General features: G+C 35.9%; 1 protein-coding gene across 1 annotated transcript in view; it reads left to right on the top strand.

Moving 5' to 3' along the window:
* LOC127871508 (uncharacterized) overlaps positions 1 to 19,629 on the top strand; it is a 41,803-nt gene extending 22,174 nt beyond the window's left edge. The window contains exons 5-12 of the mRNA XM_052414501.1: positions 3,086 to 3,213; positions 5,940 to 6,156; positions 6,529 to 6,563; positions 10,518 to 10,560; positions 14,219 to 14,250; positions 15,046 to 15,117; positions 16,771 to 16,983; positions 17,858 to 19,629. Of these exons, the coding sequence (XP_052270461.1) occupies positions 3,086 to 3,213; positions 5,940 to 6,156; positions 6,529 to 6,563; positions 10,518 to 10,560; positions 14,219 to 14,250; positions 15,046 to 15,117; positions 16,771 to 16,983; positions 17,858 to 17,920 (803 nt within the window). The 3' untranslated portion in view covers positions 17,921 to 19,629. The remainder of the gene's footprint in view (positions 1 to 3,085; positions 3,214 to 5,939; positions 6,157 to 6,528; positions 6,564 to 10,517; positions 10,561 to 14,218; positions 14,251 to 15,045; positions 15,118 to 16,770; positions 16,984 to 17,857) is intronic.

Below are 19,629 nucleotides of genomic sequence, written 5' to 3'. Positions count from 1 at the left end.
AAAGGTCAAAATGGCCATAAATGAGCTTGTCCGGGCCATAACTATGTCATTCATTGTGAGATTTTAAAATCATATGACACATTTGTTCACCATCATTGGATGGTGTGTCGCGCGAAAGAATTACGTCAATATCTCCAAGGTCAAGGTCACACTTTGAGTTCAAAGGTCAAAAATGGACATAAATGAGCTTGTCCGGGCCATAACTATGTCGTTTATTGTTTTATTTTAAAATCATTTGGCTCTTTTGTTCACCATCATTGGACGGTGTGTTGCGCGTAAGAATTAGGTCGATATCTCCAAGGTCAAGGTCACACTTTTAGTTCAAAGGTCAAAAATTGCAATAAATGATCATGTCTGGACCATAACTATGTCATTCATTATGAGATTTTAAAATGACTCTGTGCATTAATTTTGTTCACAGTCATTGGACGGCGTGTCATGTGGAAGAATTCAAGAGTTTAAAGGTCAAAATGGCTTTAAATGATAATAGCATAATAGTTCTTAAAAATTGCCATAAATTAGATTCTCTTGTTTTGTGAAGACAGCATGCAAAATAGTCTGTGTCAATGCGGCACTTGGGGGTATACGTCACGTCTGTGACAAAGCTCTAGTTTCTTATGGGTTCCTACGGCTGCAATTCCAAGACCCCCAGCCTAATTTTCAGGATTTAAAATTTGGGACAATCGACACCACTGTTAAATGAACATGTATAAAATAACTTATGTTTGCATTTTGGCAAGTACCATAATCATTATTTCTATATTGAAAACTGTATGTTATATTATGATATGTGATATGCCTTTGTTGTCATGAAAAGAAATATAAACCAGTTGATAGTATATATATATATATATATATATATATATATATATATATATATATATATATATAATATAGACATTGATTAAAAACGGTTTTTATTTTTTCCCCAAATATGTCTCTTTCGCACTCTATTTTCCACTTTCACCCAGCGTCCAGCGTCTTCCCCTTTTTCTAAAAAAAACCTGGATAGGTGTGCTTTCCAAGTTCTTACATAACTAGTTGTTGACTAGGAAATGTATCTATTGTGTATCTATAATAATTTATCAATGTTCATTACTTCAACTATATGTTCTTACTGTAAACTTGCTGCATCTAATTGCCATGGATTTTTCTCTTAAAACAGACATTATGAAACACTGGATACATTTAGGATCCAACAAATCTGCTAGATTTTGTTAATCAAATTAGCCCTTTACCAGTTAGATACGTATTTTGACATGTTTTTAGTCCCAAAGAAAGTTAAATTTGATTAAAGACCTGCTAGTAACTTGCAGTCTGTTCATGTTTTATGCTGTTTGCTGCTCATCATTATACCCCCATTACCATTGGTAATGGGGGCTATATAGGAGTCACTTTGTCGGTCGGTCTTTCTGTCGGTCTGTCTCAAAATTACATCCGATCTTCACCAAACTTGATCAGAAGTTGTATCTAGATGATGTCTAGGTCAAGTTCGAATATGGGTCATGCCAGGTCAAAAACTAGGTGACAGGGTCACTTAGTGTGTTTTAAACTGAAAGTTGGTCCGGACCATAACTATGTCGTTTATCGTTAGATTTTAAAATGACTTGGTACATTTGTTCAAAATCATGGGACGGTGTGTTGTGTGAAAAAAGTACGTCAATATCTCAAAGGTCAAGGTCACACTTGGAGTTCAAAGGTCAAATGCTTGTCTGGGCCATAACTTTGTCATTTATTGTGAGATTTTAAAATCTTTTGGCAAATTTGTTCACAATCATTGGACAGTAAGTCGCCCAAAAGAATTACGTCAATATCTCCAAGGTAAAGGTCACACCTTGAGTTAAACGATCATAAATGAGCTTGTCTCGGCTATAACTATGTCATTCATTGTAAGATTTTAAAATCATTTGGCACATTTGTTCACCAGCATTGAACGGTGTGTTGTGCGAAAGAATTACGTCCATATCTCCAAGGTCAAGGTAACACTGAAAGTTCAAAGGTCAAAAATGGCCATAAATGAGCTTGTCCGGGCCATATCTATGTTGTTCATGGTGAGAATTTAACATCATTTGTCACATTTGTTCGCCATCATTGGATGGTGTGTCGCACGAAAGACTTACATCGATATTTCCAAGGTAAAGGTCACACTTTGAGTTCAAAGGTCAAAAATGGCCATTAATAAGCTTGTCCGGGCCATACATGTAACTATGTCGTTCATTGTGAGATTTAAAAATCATTTGGCACACATGGTCACCATCATTGGACAGTGTGTCGCGCGAAAGAATTACGTCGATATCTCCAAGGTCAAGGTCACACTCTGAGTTCAAAGGTCAAAAATGGCCATAAATGAGCTTGTCCGGGCCATAACTATGTCATTCATTGTGAGATTTTAAAATCATTTGCCACATTTGTTCACCATCATTGGACGGTGTGTCGCGCGAAAGAATTACGTCGATATCTCCAAGGTCACAGTTTGAGTTCAAAGGTAAAAAATGGCCATAAATGAGTTTGTCGGGGCCATAACTATGTTGTTTATTGTGAGATTTTAAAATCATTTGGCTCTTTTGTTCACCATCATTGGACGGTGTGTCGCGCGAAAGAATTACGTCGATATCTCCAAGGTAAAGGTCACACTTTTAGTTCAAAGGTCAAAAATGGCTATAAATGATCTTGTCTGGGCCATAACTATGTCATTCTTTGTGAGATTTTAAAAAGACTCTGTACATTAATTTTGTTCACAGTCATTGGACAGTGTGTCATGTGAAAGAATTCAAGAGTTCAAAGGTCAAAATGGCTATAACTGATAATGGCATAGTAATTCTTAAAAATTGCCATAAATTAGATTCTCTTGTTTTGTGAAGACAGCATGCAAAAATAGTCTTTGTCAATGCAGCACGTGTGGGTATACGTCATGTCTGTGACAAAGCTCTAGTTATCTTTGGGTTTAAAATAAAGCCTTTAAAACTTGAATCTTGTAAGAAGGGTCTTTAATTAAATTAAACTTTGGAAGGGACTACAAACGCATCAAAATATGTATCTAAGTGGTAAAGGGTTAATTCCACTACCAATATCATTCTTATAACAGCAGTCATGACAGGTAGTGCAGAGCTTCCAATTGATGTGGAGCACGTGCCCTTGACACCCACTACTGAGAAAATCATGGGAATAATTAACCAAGAGCAAAAAGATGCAGAAATGGCTAAAAAATTACAGGTGAGTGACCCAGCAGAAATTGGGGCTCAGTTCTTCACATTTTTTGGTATTATTCTTTATAGATTTCATGATTTTTTTATTCATTGACATTTTGGGATGAGAATACTTTGTTACATTAATCTTGAAGAGCACCAGAAGGTGAGGGTCACTGGGTGCATAACCTTGCCAATTTGCTGTTTCTTGGGAGCTTCCCATAGGGCACTGATAATTATGCCAATTTGCTGTTTGACTTGTAAGCTTCCCATAGGGTACTGATAATCTTGCCAATTTGCTGTTTGACTTGTAAGCTTCCCATAGGGCACTGATAATCTTGCCAATTTGCTGTTTGACTTGTAAGCCACCCATAGGGTACTGATAATCTTGCCAATTTGCTGTTTGACTTGTAAGCTTCCCATAGGGTACTGATAATCTTGCCAATTTGCTGTTTGACTTGTAAGCTTCCCATAGGGTACTGATAAGCTTGCCAATTTGCAGTTTGACTTGTAAGCTTCCCATAGGGTACTGATAAGCTTGCCAATTTGCAGTTTGACTTTTAAGCTTCCCATAGGGCACTGATAATCTTGCCAATTTGCAGTTTGACTTGTAAGCTTCCCATAGGGTACTGATAAGCTTGCCAATTTGCTGTTTGACTTTTATTAAGCTTCCCATAGGGCACTGATAATCTTGCCAATTTGCAGTTTGACTTGTAAGCTTCCCATAGGGTACTGATAAGCTTGCCAATTTGCAGTTTGACTTGTAAGCTTCCCATAGGGCACTGATAATCTTGCCAATTTGCTGTTTGACTTGTAAGCTTCCCATAGGGTACTGATAATCTTGCCAATTTGCAGTTTGACTTGTAAGCTTCCCATAGGGCACTGATAATCTTGCCAATTTGCTGTTTGACTTGTAAGCTTCCCATAGGGCACTGATAATCATGCCAATTTGCAGTTTGACTTGTAAGCTTCCCATAGGGCACTGATAATCTTGCCAATTTCAGTTTGACTTTTAAGCTTCCCATAGGGCACTGATAATCTTGCCAATTTGCTGTTTGACTTGTAAGCCACCCATAGGGTACTGATAAGCTTGCCTATTTGCTGTTTGACTTTTAAGCTTCCCATAGGGCACTGATAATCTTGCCAATTTGCAGTTTGACTTTTAAGCTTCCCATAGGGCACTGATAATCTTGCCAATTTGCAGTTTGACTTGTAAGCTTCCCATAGGGTACTGATAAGCTTGCCAATTTGCTGTTTGACTTTTATTAAGCTTCCCATAGGGCACTGATAATCTTGCCAATTTGCAGTTTGACTTGTAAGCTTCCCATAGGGTACTGATAAGCTTGCCAATTTGCAGTTTGACTTGTAAGCTTCCCATAGGGCACTGATAATCTTGCCAATTTGCTGTTTGACTTGTAAGCTTTCCATAGGGTACTGATAATCTTGCCAATTTGCAGTTTGACTTGTAAGCTTCCCATAGGGCACTGATAATCTTGCCAATTTGCTGTTTGACTTGTAAGCTTCCCATAGGGCACTGATAATCTTGCCAATTTGCAGTTTGACTTGTAAGCTTCCCATAGGGCACTGATAATCTTGCCAATTTGCAGTTTGACTTTTAAGCTTCCCATAGGGCACTGATAATCTTGCCAATTTGCTGTTTGACTTGTAAGCTTCCCATAGGGTACTGATAAGCTTGCCAATTTGCTGTTTGACATTTTAAAGCTTCCCATAGGGCACTGCTAATCTTGCCAATTTGCAGTTTGACTTGTAAGCTTCCCATAGGGTACTGATAAGCTTGCCAATTTGCAGTTTGACTTGTAAGCTTCCCATAGGGCACTGATAATCTTGCCAATTTGCAGTTTGACTTGTAAGCTTCCCACAGGGCACTGATAAGCTTGCCAAGTTGCTGTATGGCTAGTGAGCTTCCCATAGGCCACTCATAGAGAATACTATAAACCAGTTAAAAAAAACCATTAGCCACGCTTTGGCAAAAGGGAGTTTAATGCGTGTGCGTAAAGTGTCCTCGAAGATTAGCTTGTGCAGTTCACACAGGATGTTTACTAAGAAGCGACTTCCATAAAACAGAAAATACCATAAAAGCGTAAAGGGTCATCCTGGATTAGCCTGTGCAAACTGCACTAGGCACATGCATGAAACCCTCTTTTCCCAGAGCATGGCCTATACATTAAAATAAACATATTGTTAGTTTTGAGAATGCCTGGTCAATTTTTATGTTCCCAAGTATATACTGGGGGACATACTGTTTTTGCCCTGTCTGTTGGTTGGTTAACAAACAGGTTTGCGTCAAACTTTAACATTTGCCATAACTTTTGCAATATTGAAGATAGCAACTTCATATTTGGCATGCATGTGTATCTTATGGTGCTGCACATTTTGAGTGTGAAAGGTCAAGGTCATCCTTCAAGCCTCAAGGTCAAAGGTCAAATATATTGGTCAAAATCGTCAAACTTAAACATTTGCCATTACTTTTGCAATATTGAAGATAGCAACTTCATATTTGGCATGCATGTGTATCTCATGTAGCTGCACATTTTGAGTGGTGAAAGATCAAGGTCATCCTTCAAGGTCAAAGGTCAAATATATGAGGAGACATAGTGTTTCACAAACACATCTTGTTGGGGATAAGAATTCCTATTGATAGAAAATCTACAAAAATGCATTATTTAGTACTGCTTAAAACCTTTAATTGCTTTTATTGTTTTGTTTCCACTTTTTTCTGTATCAATTTCTCAGGAGGAATTAGATCTGGAGTTTGCCATGTCACTTCAAAACAGAGATGAGAGTCTTTCTGTTGCAACACACAATACTGCTGTGGGATTTAGTCCATATTTCCAGTACCCCCATGTAGCTGAGCGATCAGACACTCACACTGGTGAGGGGTCGGTGGGGGGAGGATGGCACATGCATTCCCCTATCCACTTTCATGCTAGACATGGCTCCAGGCAAAGGGGTATGGCGTAATCATTTTTTATAATTCTTTAAGAAATTATTAATAAGTAATAGTTTATCTAAAGACAAGCTTCTCTACATTTGTTCTTATTCGCAAAATGTATGTCAATCCAACTTCAATTATGTTTTACTAAATAGCAGGCATTGGTGCTTCCCTTGTGTCAGTTTATACACAACACAAAATCATAATAATGGAGCAAAACTATACCCACTATTTTGTTACAAAAAGGCATGTTTCATTTTCCATTTGTACTTTAAATGTTAAGATCGATTGAGGATGTAAATTGTTACAACCACCAAAAATAATTATGGGTTCTACTGTACAAAGGTAGGAAACAAGAAATTTGAATATGTTTAATTTAACCTCTTTCAGGCTCCAGACCAAGTAGAAATGATGCAACTGAAGAGGTAGGTGTTCTAACACATACCTACATGTAGCATTCTGCTGTGAATTGTTCACCTAAATGTGTCTAATTTTGATCCCCCATCACAAACCTGATGGGTGATTAAAGGTATGTTCTTCATCTGTCTGTCAGACTGCAAGAAACACTTTTGTGTCCGCTTCATATTTCCTGTGAGTCTACCATTTAAGTATTGAGACAATGTAGAGATAGCATGACTCAGTCACACACTTGAGCATTGAGACATTGTGGAGATAGCATGACTCAGTCATACGTTTGAGCATTGAGACAATGTAGAGATAGCATGACTCAGTCACACATTTGAGTATTGAGACAATGTAGAGATAGCATAACTCAGTCACACGTTTGAGCATTTATGCAATGTGGAGATAGCATGACTAAGTCATACGTTTGTGCATTGAATCAATGTGAAGATAGCATGACTCAGTCACACCATTGAGCATTGAGACAATGTGGAGATAGCATGACTCAGTCACACATTTGAGCATTGAGACAATGTGGAGATAGCAAGACTCAGTCACACATTTGAGCTTTGAGACAATGTGGAGATAGTATGACTCAATCACACATTTGGGCATTGATGCAATGTGGAGATAGCATGACTCAGTCATTCGTTTGGGCATTGAATCAATGTGAAGATAGCATGACTCAGTCACACCATTGAGCATTGAGACAATGTGGAGAAAGCATGACTCAGTCACACATTTGAGCATTGAGACACTGTGTAGATAGCATGACTCAGTCACACGTTTGAGCATTTATGCAATGTGGAAATAGCATGACTCAGTCATACGTTGAGCATTGAATCAATGTGAAGATAGCATGACTCAGTCACACATTTGAGCAGTGAGACAATGTGGAGATAGTATGACTCAGTCACACATTTGAGCATTGAGACAATGTGGAGATAGTATGACTCAGTCACACGTTTGAGCATTGAGACAATGTGGAGATAGTATGACTCAGTCACACATTTGAGCATTGAGACAGTGTGGAGATAGTATGACTCAGTCACACATTAGAGTATTGAGACAATGTGGAGATAGAATGACTCAGTCACACGTTTGAGCATTGAGACAATTTGTTGATAGCATGACTCAGTCACACCATTGAGCATTGAGACAATGTGGAGATAGCATGACTCAGTCACACATTTGAGCATTGAGACAATGTGTAGATAGCATGACTCAGTCACACGTTTGAGCATTTATGCAATGTGGAGATAGCATGACTCAGTCATACGTTTCAGCATTGAATCAATGTGAAGATAGCATGACTCAGTCACACATTTGAGCAGTGAGACAATGTGGAGATAGTATGACTCAGTCACACATTAGAGCATTGGACAATGTGGAGATAGTATGACTCAGTCACACGTTTGAGCATTGAGACAATGTGGAGATAGTATGACTCAGTCACACATTTGAGCATTGAGACAGAGTGGAGATAATATGACTCAGTCACACATTTGAGTATTGAGACAATGTGGAGATAGAATGACTCAGTCACACGTTTGAGCATTGAGACAATTTGATGATAGCATGACTCAGTCACACGTTTGAGCATTGAGAAATGTGGAGATAGCATGACTCAGTCACATGTTTGAGCATTTATGCAATGTGGAGATAGCATGTCTCAGTTATACATTTGACCATTGAGACAATGTGAAGATAGCATGACTCAGTCATACGTGTGAGCATTGAGACATTGTGGACATAGTATGACTCAGTCACACATTCGAGCATTGAGACAATGTGGAGACACACGTTTGAGCATTGAGACATTGTGGAGATAGCATGACTCAGTCACACGTTTGAGCATTGAGACAATGTGGAGATAGTATTACTCAGTCACACGTTTAACCATTGAGACAATGTTGAGATAGCATGACTCAGTCACACGTTTGAGCATTGAGACAATGTGGAGACACACGTTTGAGCATTGAGACATTGTGGAGATAGCATGACTCAGTCACACATCACAGGTGGTTAGCGTGTGGCTTTGATATTAATTAGTGAAAACATCATTTTGAATGATACATTATCATATTATAACAAAAATCAACTTTTCTGAAGAAAAGAAATTCACTATCAAATATATACATGTATATATAACAAGGTATCCAACTCGAAATCATCCGAAAATGCGGTGCATCGTTTTGAACAGCCATTACTTCATCAATTTTGCAGTGATTTTCATGAACCCGGTCTTAATCAAAGCAAAAATGAATTTCCTTTCTGGAAATGTATATATCTTGTTATATTTCTACACATTCTGGGTCAAATTTTAAGAAATAATGCGATACACAATTGGCTTGACCCAGTTAACATCAATCAGACCGTATATATAAATGAAATCTCCAGTTGTAAAGACACACCTTCGCATTGGATCAATGAAATCACCCGTGTGTTTAAAATGTCAGTTAGTTGAAATGTATGTAAACAAAGGTTTCAAAATGCGCTGGACAGTTAGTTTTGATGCATAATGCAAGGGCAAGCACGGTAAGAATGTTTTTTCATACGTTTTATTGAATTATGGTATCGAGGTCCGTGAACTTTGCAGGGAAAATGCCCTTTACTCCGTGAAGATTTCAGTCATAAATACGGTCTGCTCGATGTGGGTTGTGTATCGTGTTATTTCTTAAAAGTTGACCCAGTATTTGTAAAAATATTGCGAGACATATACATTTCCAGAAAGAAAATTCATTTCTGCGTTGAATAAGACCAAGATATTGAAAATCGCTGCAAAATTGATGAAGTAATGGCTGTTCAAAACGATGCAACCTGTTTTCGGGTGATTTCGAGTTGGATACCTTGTTATATATATATTTGATAGTGAATTTTTTTTTCAGAAAAGTTGATTTTTCGTTATAATATGATAATTTATCATTCAAAATGATGTTTTCAATAATTAATATCATAGCCACACGCTTACCACCTGTGTCACACATTTGAGCTTTGAGAAAATGCGGAAATAAAAGACACAGTCACACATTTGAACATTGAGACAATGAGGAAATAGCATGACTCAGTCATATGTTTGAGCATTTATGCAATGTGGAGATATTATGACTCAGTGATACGTTTGAGCATTGAGACAGTGTTGAGATAGTATGACTCAGTCACAAGTTGAAGCATTGAGACAATGTGGAGATAGCATGACTCAGTCACATGTTTGAGCATTGAGACAATGTGGAGATATCATGACTCAGTCACACATTTAAGCATTGAGACAATGTAGAGATAGCATAACTCAGTCACACATTTAAGCATTGAGACAACGTGGAGATAGCATGACTCAGTTGCCGGTTTGAGCATTTATGCAATGTGGAGATAGTATGACTCGGTCATACTATCGGTCATACGTCTCCAATGTGGAGATATCATTACTCAGTCACACATTTAAGCATTGAGACAATGTAGAGATAGCATAACTCAGTCACACATTTAAGCATTGAGACAACGTGGAGTTAGCATGACTCAGTTGCAGGTTTTAGCATTTATGCAATGTGAGGCTAGTATGACTCAGTAGCAGGTTTTAGCATTTATGCAATGTCAGTCACACATTTGAGCATTTAAACATTGTGAAGAAAGCATGACTGAATCACACGTTTGAGCATTGAGACATTGTGGAGATAGTATGAATTAAACACATTCACTCAAGGTTTATGAGCCTCATTTCTCATCCATATCATAAACCCATTGAATAATTTTCAATAAACTTGGCAATAATGTGAGTTTCGTTTAGACAATGTGCAGAAGGAGACGATGAAATTAATATTGACATAAACAGTTCCTGCATTTTACTGAATTTGTTAATAAAACGCGAAATATTTGAATACAATGTATGCTTGGGAAAAGAAGAATGAGGTGTTTCTCTTATGCATTGGCAACTGCATTTTAAAGCTTTGTAATAGAACATGTATTTGTTTTTATTTCAGCTGTTAAATCTTGTGATGGAGACTGGTGCTGCCCTAAGAGCAGGTTGGAAAAATGTTACATGTACATGCTTGTAGAATTGTGTTAGCCCATACTGCCATAGCGGAAAGCTTTAAGTATTTACTAGTAGTATGTTTCTAAGTGAAGCCCAAGCTTGGCTGACTGCTAATATTTCATTCATCATGCAATTTAAAATAAATTTTTATGTCCCCCCACCACTATATTGTTTTTGCCCTTTCTGTTGGTTGGTTAGTTGGTTGGTTTGTGTGTTTGTTTGTGCAAACTTTAACATTTGCCATAACTTTTGCAATATTGAAGATAGCAACTTGATATTTGGCATGCATGTGTATCTCGTGGAGCTGCACATTTTGAGTGGTGAAAGTTCAAGGTCAATGTCATCCTTCAAGGTCAAAGGTCAAATATATTGGTCAAAATTGCTCATTTAATGTACACTTTTGCAATATTGAAGATTGCAACTTGATATTTGGCATGCATGTGTATCTCATGGAGCTGCACATTTTGAGTGGTGAAAGGTCAAGGTCAACCTTCAAGGTCAAAGGTCAAATATATGGGAAAATAGTGTTTCACAAACACATCACTTGTTGGAGAAGTCTCTTAATTTGCAATGTAAAATTTTCATAATCATATATAGACGTAAATAAGATTTGTATCACATGTCAGTAATTTATGGCCAGTTTATGAACACATCCAGTTCCTATGAAATTTGAAATTTCCTGTTGTAAAATTTCAAACTTGGGAAAAATGAGTCATGTCACATTGTTGTTATGAATTATAATAAGACATCTTGTTAGGTTTCTAGAACATGGAGTCAAAACTGCCTTTCTATCTTACTTATTAATGACACCCAATGTTCTGTAATAAATACAAAACAACTTTCTGTTCAAAACCTGATCTTATAAACCAAATTTTATTTTGTTCGAAACAATAACAATTTTATAAAAATTTGTTAGAAAGAAACATCAAAACATTTTTATCAATTGGCACCAAAAGAAGGGGCTTTATTTTCTTTACTTTTGTGACAAAGACACAAGCTTACTAAGTGCTGTCATTAAATATCTCTAAAATTTGCACTATTGTAGTTATAGAAAGCTTATGATTTGTGAACAGTAATAAATTAATACTGCTATTTCTTGTATTTTTAACCAGGTTTTCCGAAGGAAAAAACTGGTTATTAGATTGGCGAATGTCAGCGGGCGGGCGGATGGGCTGGCGGACGGGTGGAACAAGCTTGTCTGGGCCATAACTTTGTCGTTCATTGTGAAATGATTTGGCACATTTTAAAATGATTTGGCACATTTGTTCATTATCATTAGACGGTGTGTGGCGCGAAAGAATTACGTCAATATCTCCAAGGTCAAGGTCACACTTTGAATTCAAAGGTCAAAAATGGCCATAAATGAGCTTGTCCGGGCCATAACTATGTCATTCATTGGGTGTACGAAAGAAACCCCCTCAGTAAGAAACACCCTTACCTAAAAACGGCATAGCGGAAGAAACCCCTTTTCGCATTTTGCATACGTGGAAGAAACACCCTCGCTAGTTTTGCATATGCGGAATAAACCCCCTCCCATAATGAAATCATGTGTATGCAAAATGTGAAAGGGGGTTTCTTTAGCTATGTCGTTTTTAGGGATTCAAGTAAGAATAAGAAAGTTATTTTGAGTGTTTAAGGAAAGTTTGCACGATTTTGTCAAATATTTATAAAATTATATAAAATGTGCAAAAATGATATCTTTTCATACGACACACGGACACTAACTCCAATCCTAATAAAAAGACGATTGCTTCGGTTATTGTAGGAAAATATGTACGAAATATCTTCGTCACAATCGGCTCGTGGCGCTAATTTGTCTTTGCTGCATTTTATGAAATTCGTCCTCAATGTATAATTTTTCTTGCCTATTTTGTGTTTTTGTAACATATTTTTATCAATATAGTACAATTTAACACATATAAAAATCCTATAATCTCACTTTAACAAGTGCAATACAAATTCACATGAGCATGTCATCATTAACAACTTGTGAACAAACGGCCGGTACACTTCTTTAATCAGCACAAAGCGGTTTGGAAAAATAGATTTTCGCAACTTCATTTAATTAAATTCAATGTTCTGTAATGTACTGGCTATTGTAGATAATGAAGAGAAGTTGTGTCATGATCGACGCCTTTCATTCATTTCCGAAAATGTGCGGCTCGTGTGAATGTATGTACAGTTTTTTAAATTACATTTGGCCGGTTGGGTGAGAACCAACAACGTTTGTGAAGGCTGGAACAACGGTTTCAGCAAGTTACAGCCATCAAGTGTATAGAAGGTTATGCAGCAATGGTGGACGCTGACGTTATTCGACATGCCAACAGTACAGCAATGGAGAGAAGACCATCCGCGAGTTCCTGCAGGCGATCGGTTATAGCATTCGACCATTATTGTGTGTTTTTAGGGAAGGGTGTTCACGGACGGTGTTGTTCATTCCTTCATACTCACGCATTTTTATGCATTAGTTTTTTATGTATCATGTGCCTGTTTTATGGTTGAAAATAAATGCGTGTCTTTTTTCATCAACAATTTGTTTATTGCTTTTTAATATATGCTTGTTTGATCTTTGTATATAAATGTAAATATATAGTATTATATTGTCTACTTATCCTTAAATAATAATTATTTTTCCCCCATCATAAATTATTCGTTTTATTACCATCTTGATTAACTACCAAGTATCTTTCAAATGGGTCAGTTATCACGATAACGATGTTTGAGATTCACAGCTTGAGTGTTTAATGTGTATCATTAACAACTTGTGAACAAATGGCCGGTGCACTTTTTTAATCAGATTTTCGCACCTTCATTTACGTATGGATTTTTGATAACAAATAGGAAGGGGCTTTATTCCGCCTGTCTGAAAACTTGAATGGGGTTTGTTCTGCTGTGGAAGGGTGTTTCTTCCGTGTATACAAACTGTGAAAGGGGGTTTCTTTTGCTATGCCGTTTTTAGGAAAGGGTGTTTCATCCGAAGGGGTTTTATTCCTGTAATCCATTCATTGTGAGATTTTAAAATCATTTGGCACATTAGTTCACCATCATTGGACGGTGTGTAGCACAAAATAATTACGTCAATATCTCCAAGGTCACAGTCGCCATGACTAAAAATAGATTTATTTTTAAACAAAGGTAGTTAATTATAAACAGGTAGTTAATTATAAACAATCAGTTCAGTTTGAGTTGTCTCCCTTTATCAGACTTTTTTTCAAATTGAAAACCTGGTTTTGTGACAAATTTGTCACTGTTAGTTTTGTATTAAGTATTTGAAACATTTTTTACAAGATCCTCATTTCAGCGTTCCCATTTTCGCAATTTTCTATCCCCTATGCAGTTATACTTATCAACAACTCAGTGACATCTCACCTCTGTCTAGATAGTGGAAGACAACACTCCTTTGCATATACTTTCTCATAGGTGGACTCATTAGCTTTAAAAAAACTGACTCCTAGATGCAAAGTGCTGTTGTTTGGGAACAAATCAGACAATGACAAGTAAAAAACACTCAAAATAAATAATCTTAAGTTTTTATTGGGTCTTTGCATGGTTTTGTTTTAATAACAGGGTATTTGATCTTCTGTACAGGTTAAGTTTTGTGCAGTGACATTCATTGCATTTAATATTTAGTATTTTTACTCTTTTCAGGTGCGAGGACAAGGGATACGTCAACTCATGGAGTATGTATTTGACTTTGTTTAATTTTTATATGATTACGTGCATTTAAGCAATTTAATTCCCTAGCGTGAAATATCCAATGGCCTTAGAAACTACCAAGTTAAAGGTGATAAAATGCTGCAGTTCGGAGGATTTATTTGTATATCTTGAAACGCTCTGCAAATCATAATTATTGATAATAAAGGGTAAGGGGTTGAACAATTATTTTAAGTATGTGATATTGATTTTAAATTTTGGTAAATGCCAAAATATTGAATGAAAGTGTTGCGAGGGTTATTTAGAAGGTTATGCCAATTTGGCTTCATTAATATTGGTAGATGTTTTTGATAACTTGTGTAAACAGAGCATTTATTGAAAAATTAATGTAGTGGCATATCACAGCATTTGTTGTGGCTTACCACAGCACTTGCAGTGGCATATCACAGCACTTGCAGTGACATAGCACAGCACTTTGAGTGAAATAGTGGCATATCACAGCATTTGGAGTGAAATAGTGGCATAAAATGTGAAAAGAGTGAGAAAATGAGTGATGAAAAAAGAGTGATTAAATGGCATATTACAGCACTTTCAGTGAAATTGTGGCATATCACAGAGTGATATAGTGGCATATCACAGAGTGATAAAGTGGCATATCACAGCACTTTGAGCGAAATAGTGGCATATCACAGCACTTTGAGTGAAATAGTCAATAATGGCATATCACAGCACTTTAAGGGAAAAGCTGCATATCACAGCACTTTGAGTGAAATAGTGGCATATCACAGCACTTTGAGTAAAATGGAACTTTTTGTTCAAAGGTTTCCCGTAGACGTAGACGCCCGGAGTTCAATATTGCAGGCCCAGGCTCATTGATAGGAAATGACTATGAGGTATGGAACAAAGATGTGCATAGAGTCCTACTGTGAGGGAACCAAAACAAGAATGTTGTGTTGGTTGTGTTTGTGTAGTCTGATGGCTCTGTAAATCGAAGGTTAAGTATTTGCTATAAAATGACACAAACTAGGTTGCTGAGAACGTTTGTTTTATTTTGATGGTGTTGATGTTTGTTATTGCACTGGTTATTAATACTTTTTTTTTATTAGCTCTACTGGCCGTTTTTTTATTAGCTCTACTGGCCGAAAGCCTGAAGAGCTTATGTCATGGTGTGGTTTCTGTCGTCCGTGCCTGCGTTAGACTTTTTCTTGTTTATGCGATAAAGTCCACAGTTTTCATCCGATTCTTTTCAAACTTGTTCAGTGTCTTTATATTAATGAGGACTCGAACCCTATTGAAAATGGGTTACATCAGAGTAAAAAGTCCAGAATTATCTCCCCTTGAATTTGAAAAAAATTGTGAAATAAGGCTTGTTTACGCAATAAAGTCCACAGTTTTCATCCAATTATTTCCCAACTTGCACAGTGTCTTTATTTGAATGATGAGTCAAACCCTATTGAAAATGAGCAATATCGGAGTTATAAGTCCAGAATTATCTCCCCTTGAATTTTAGAAAAAAATCAAAATTCAGTTTTTTTATGTGATAAAGTCCATAATTTTCATCCAATTCTTGGCAAACTTGCACAGTGTCTTTGTATCAATGAGGACTCAAACCCTTTTGTAAAAAGAGCAATATCGAAGCAATAAGTCCAGTATGACTTCCCCTTAAATATGAGAAAATTTTGAAATCCCGCTTGTTTACGCAGTTAATTCCACAGTTTTCATCCATTTATTTCCAAATTTGCACAGTATCTTTATATCAATGAGGACTTGAACCCTATTGAATATGAGTAGTATCGGAGAAATAAGTACACAATAATCTCCCATTGTTTGCATGATTAAGTACACAGTTTCCATCTTATTCTTTCCAAACTTGCAGTGTTTATAGCAGTAGAGCGATTCAGGCCCTCATGGGCCTCTTGTTTAAAAATGAAAGACAACAGAAATAAATATATAGAATATATTGTCTCTTTAGAAAAAGTATATGGTCTTGTTTCAATATTGTTTATGGATATGAAAGATATTGTAATTTTATGATAACTTGAACACAGACTTTGAAAATTAAGTACTTTTGAATAAGGAAAATGATTATTACTTATATCTCTGTATGTCATGAAAGTTTGTAGAGAATTATGTTCTCAACAGATGATGAGAAAGATGTTGTTTTTAATATATAAAATTAAATATTCAATTGTCATCTCATTTCTTTAGTTCACAAATTATTTTCACAAGTAGAACACCCACTGGTAATTTTCTTTGGATCCTTTTATTGCCTGATGTATAGCTGTTTAGTGTTAAGTTTGCCATGTTATTAAACATTGTTCTGTTTTGTAAATTCAAGGGTATTATTTCAGCCAAGACTGGCATTTATAAATGTCAACTCATTCATGGACCATAGGAAGTTAATAAGTAATGTTGTATGTTGAGTCAATAAACACAAGGTATGAGTCATATTTTTATTATGGTCTAAGCAAAAAACTATTTCTGGAATATTCTTGATTATCTTGTTAAATTATTTGGTAAAAAAAGACCCCTTGCTCTTTTTGAAGGACCTAATGCGACTCTCTGAGATTCTGGGAGATGCAAAAGATAAGGGCCTTAGCCAAGCAGATAGTTGCAGGTTGCCGGTAGTGACGTACAGAAAGAACATGGAGTCAAGCGAGTGTAACATCTGCATGGCCGAATATGAGGAGGGGGAAATCTTGAAGATACTACCATGCTTTCATTCCTTCCACTCTATGTGTATTGACAAGTGGATTTCGGTAGGTGTATGGTGTATCTTACTGTAGGTTATGTGGCCAATTAAAGGGAACTTCTGTTTTAATATGAGCCTTGCTCTGTGAAAATGTGGTTTAATACATGTGCGTAAAGTGTTGTTTCAGATTAGCCTGTGCAGTCCGCACAGGCTAATCTGAAACAACACTTTACGCACATGCATTAAACCACCTTTTCACAGAGCACGGCCCATATCATTAATATTGGAAATTTTAAAGGGGTAGACAATCAAAATTATTAAGTAAATATCTTAACTATGTTAGATAATTTGTTTAAGTGTACAGTTAGAGGTTGATGTGTAATGTAAATAACGTGTTTTTAGTTTATACATGTCATACTTTGTAAATAAGAACAATGAAGTTATTGTTACTGGTGATTTTGTTTATAGTAATACATTATCAGAATAATATTGGTATGTTTTCCCCATATCAACAGGTAAAAACTTTTAAAAGAATCTTAATGGTAGAAATGCAAAATATGGGGCCGAACTATTTAAGGTCAGGGTCATTTTTTTCTAAAAAATTAAAAACCTGTTTCCGTTTAATAACTGGAATTTTGATGTGGTTATTTTGCTGAAAATGAGTGTGCATTAAGCTAACATGTTGTTATCTTTGGATTGCACAAGTCAATTTAAGTAAGCTCGTAAAACCTTGAAAACCTGCTGCCCTGGCATTGGCATGTTTATTGTTTATTGATAAATGTGACCCTAACTTGAAATTTTCATATTTGTCAATATGTGAATAGGTTTGTCTAACCATTCAATTTCGATAGACAGAATACCACCAGGGAATATCATAGTTAATTTGCTTGTATACAAACTATAAGTTAACACTTTTAATCGTCTTATTTGTTTTATTTCAGAAAAATGCGACCTGTCCCATATGCCGTGTGGAGGTGTCATTGAAATCTCCAACCATTTCCTGAGCACAGCAGTGCCTTTGTGTTCATCAAGTGAATACCTCTGTACTCATGCATTCGTTATGTGAATAACTTAAATAAATATATCAAACCCCCTGCATTCATCAAGTGAATACCCGATACATACAATGATGAGTGGTGATAAAAAAACAATCAGAGTGTCTACCTCACTAAATGGCACTGTGTAGACTTAACACTCAGTTCTATGGGGATGTTCTGGACTTTCATGAATGCCGATGTAGATTCTGTTTAATAATTTTGATTATTCTTCCCCTAAAGAGAGGAATATAGTTATAGCATGATTTGCGTCATCCGTCATCTTTTTCGTCTGTCAGTGTGTCTCAAATCTTGTGCAGAAAGAAAATAAGCCTGAAAGTATTGAAGGGATTCAAATTAAAAATAGTTTCAACAGTATAATGTTTATGCAGGCTTGATGATGAAATAAATACATAAACAATTTAGTTATTTTCTTAAAGTGATATTATGCGCATTTTTCACTGTTGAATTGAGCTGAAATGAATTAACAGGTCAAAGGAGTTTTCAAAATGTGGTAACTGACAAATTATCTGCAACTCATCTTACTACTAGTTGTTTTAAAAAAATATATTTTATTCGATATTTTACATGACTGTCCCAGTCCTCTAAACCAAGCGGAACTGTCTTTTTATTAGGATCGGAGTTAGTGTTTGTGTGTCGTATGAATAGTTATCGTTGCAGGAAATTAAAATGATCGGTAAAACAAAATTGTATCTTTGTGTGGTATGAACGAATCTGCACTTAAACTAAATTTAGATTCACATCGTACATCAAATCATTTCAACAGTTGTCAACACGAAAGTACTGTTGATATTCAAATGCATTATTTTTCTCTTTGCGGGATATTGCTAAAGTATGTTGATGCATTAACAAATATAAGTGAATATGAAGTGAAAACACCCAAAAACTGTTGAGATAGACACCTATAAACATAGCATACTGTTAGATGCGCATAATATCACTTCAATGTTTTGAAGATCGAGTGTTTTTTTGTATTAACCTTTTTTTAACCTCTTGATTTCGGTGATTTATTCTATCAAATGTTTTTATTATTTTGTGATGTTGAATAGAACATGGCAACTATTTTCTGGAAGTTTTCGATTTTGTTCAGAATTGTGTTGGAACAAATGTATTTAAGTCTTATTTCAAACATGCCATTATCCATTTTATGAACACTGTTTTTATACATGGTCACAATTAATTTTATAGAGTTAAATACCATGCAATTTATTTATCAGAGTAAAAGAACTAAGGATGGGTATGAGCTAAGAGGTTTAGCTTATTTTCATAACAATTTTTTTTCTAAATGCATTTATCGATTAAAACAAATGGGCATGTTTGTATAAGCAAGTGAAAGAAGTTTGAATGTGTAATTTCAAATTTGTTTAATCATGTTAATTATTTTTGATAATTAAGTTGTCTGAAATAAAAACACAATTAATTTAAACGGATCACACTGACATTTTGATTTTGTAATTTCATGGGCATTGTTTTAGGTACAGCAACGCTTACTCTTTTTATGGCATTTATTGTATTTGTCAATGTATCATAAATGTACATATGTGTAATGAATAATACATTGCGAGTCAAAAAGCTAATGTATTGTTCTTTATCAAATATGGTAAATGTGTTTACAATATGATTCTGTCGTACGTCTATTAAATAAGATTGTAAACGTA

Source organism: Dreissena polymorpha, chromosome 1, assembly GCF_020536995.1.
Source record: "Dreissena polymorpha isolate Duluth1 chromosome 1, UMN_Dpol_1.0, whole genome shotgun sequence".
Lineage (NCBI taxonomy): Eukaryota > Metazoa > Mollusca > Bivalvia > Myida > Dreissenidae > Dreissena > Dreissena polymorpha.
Note: the sequence above shows the minus strand (reverse complement) of the source record. Positions and strands in the feature narration are given on the sequence as shown.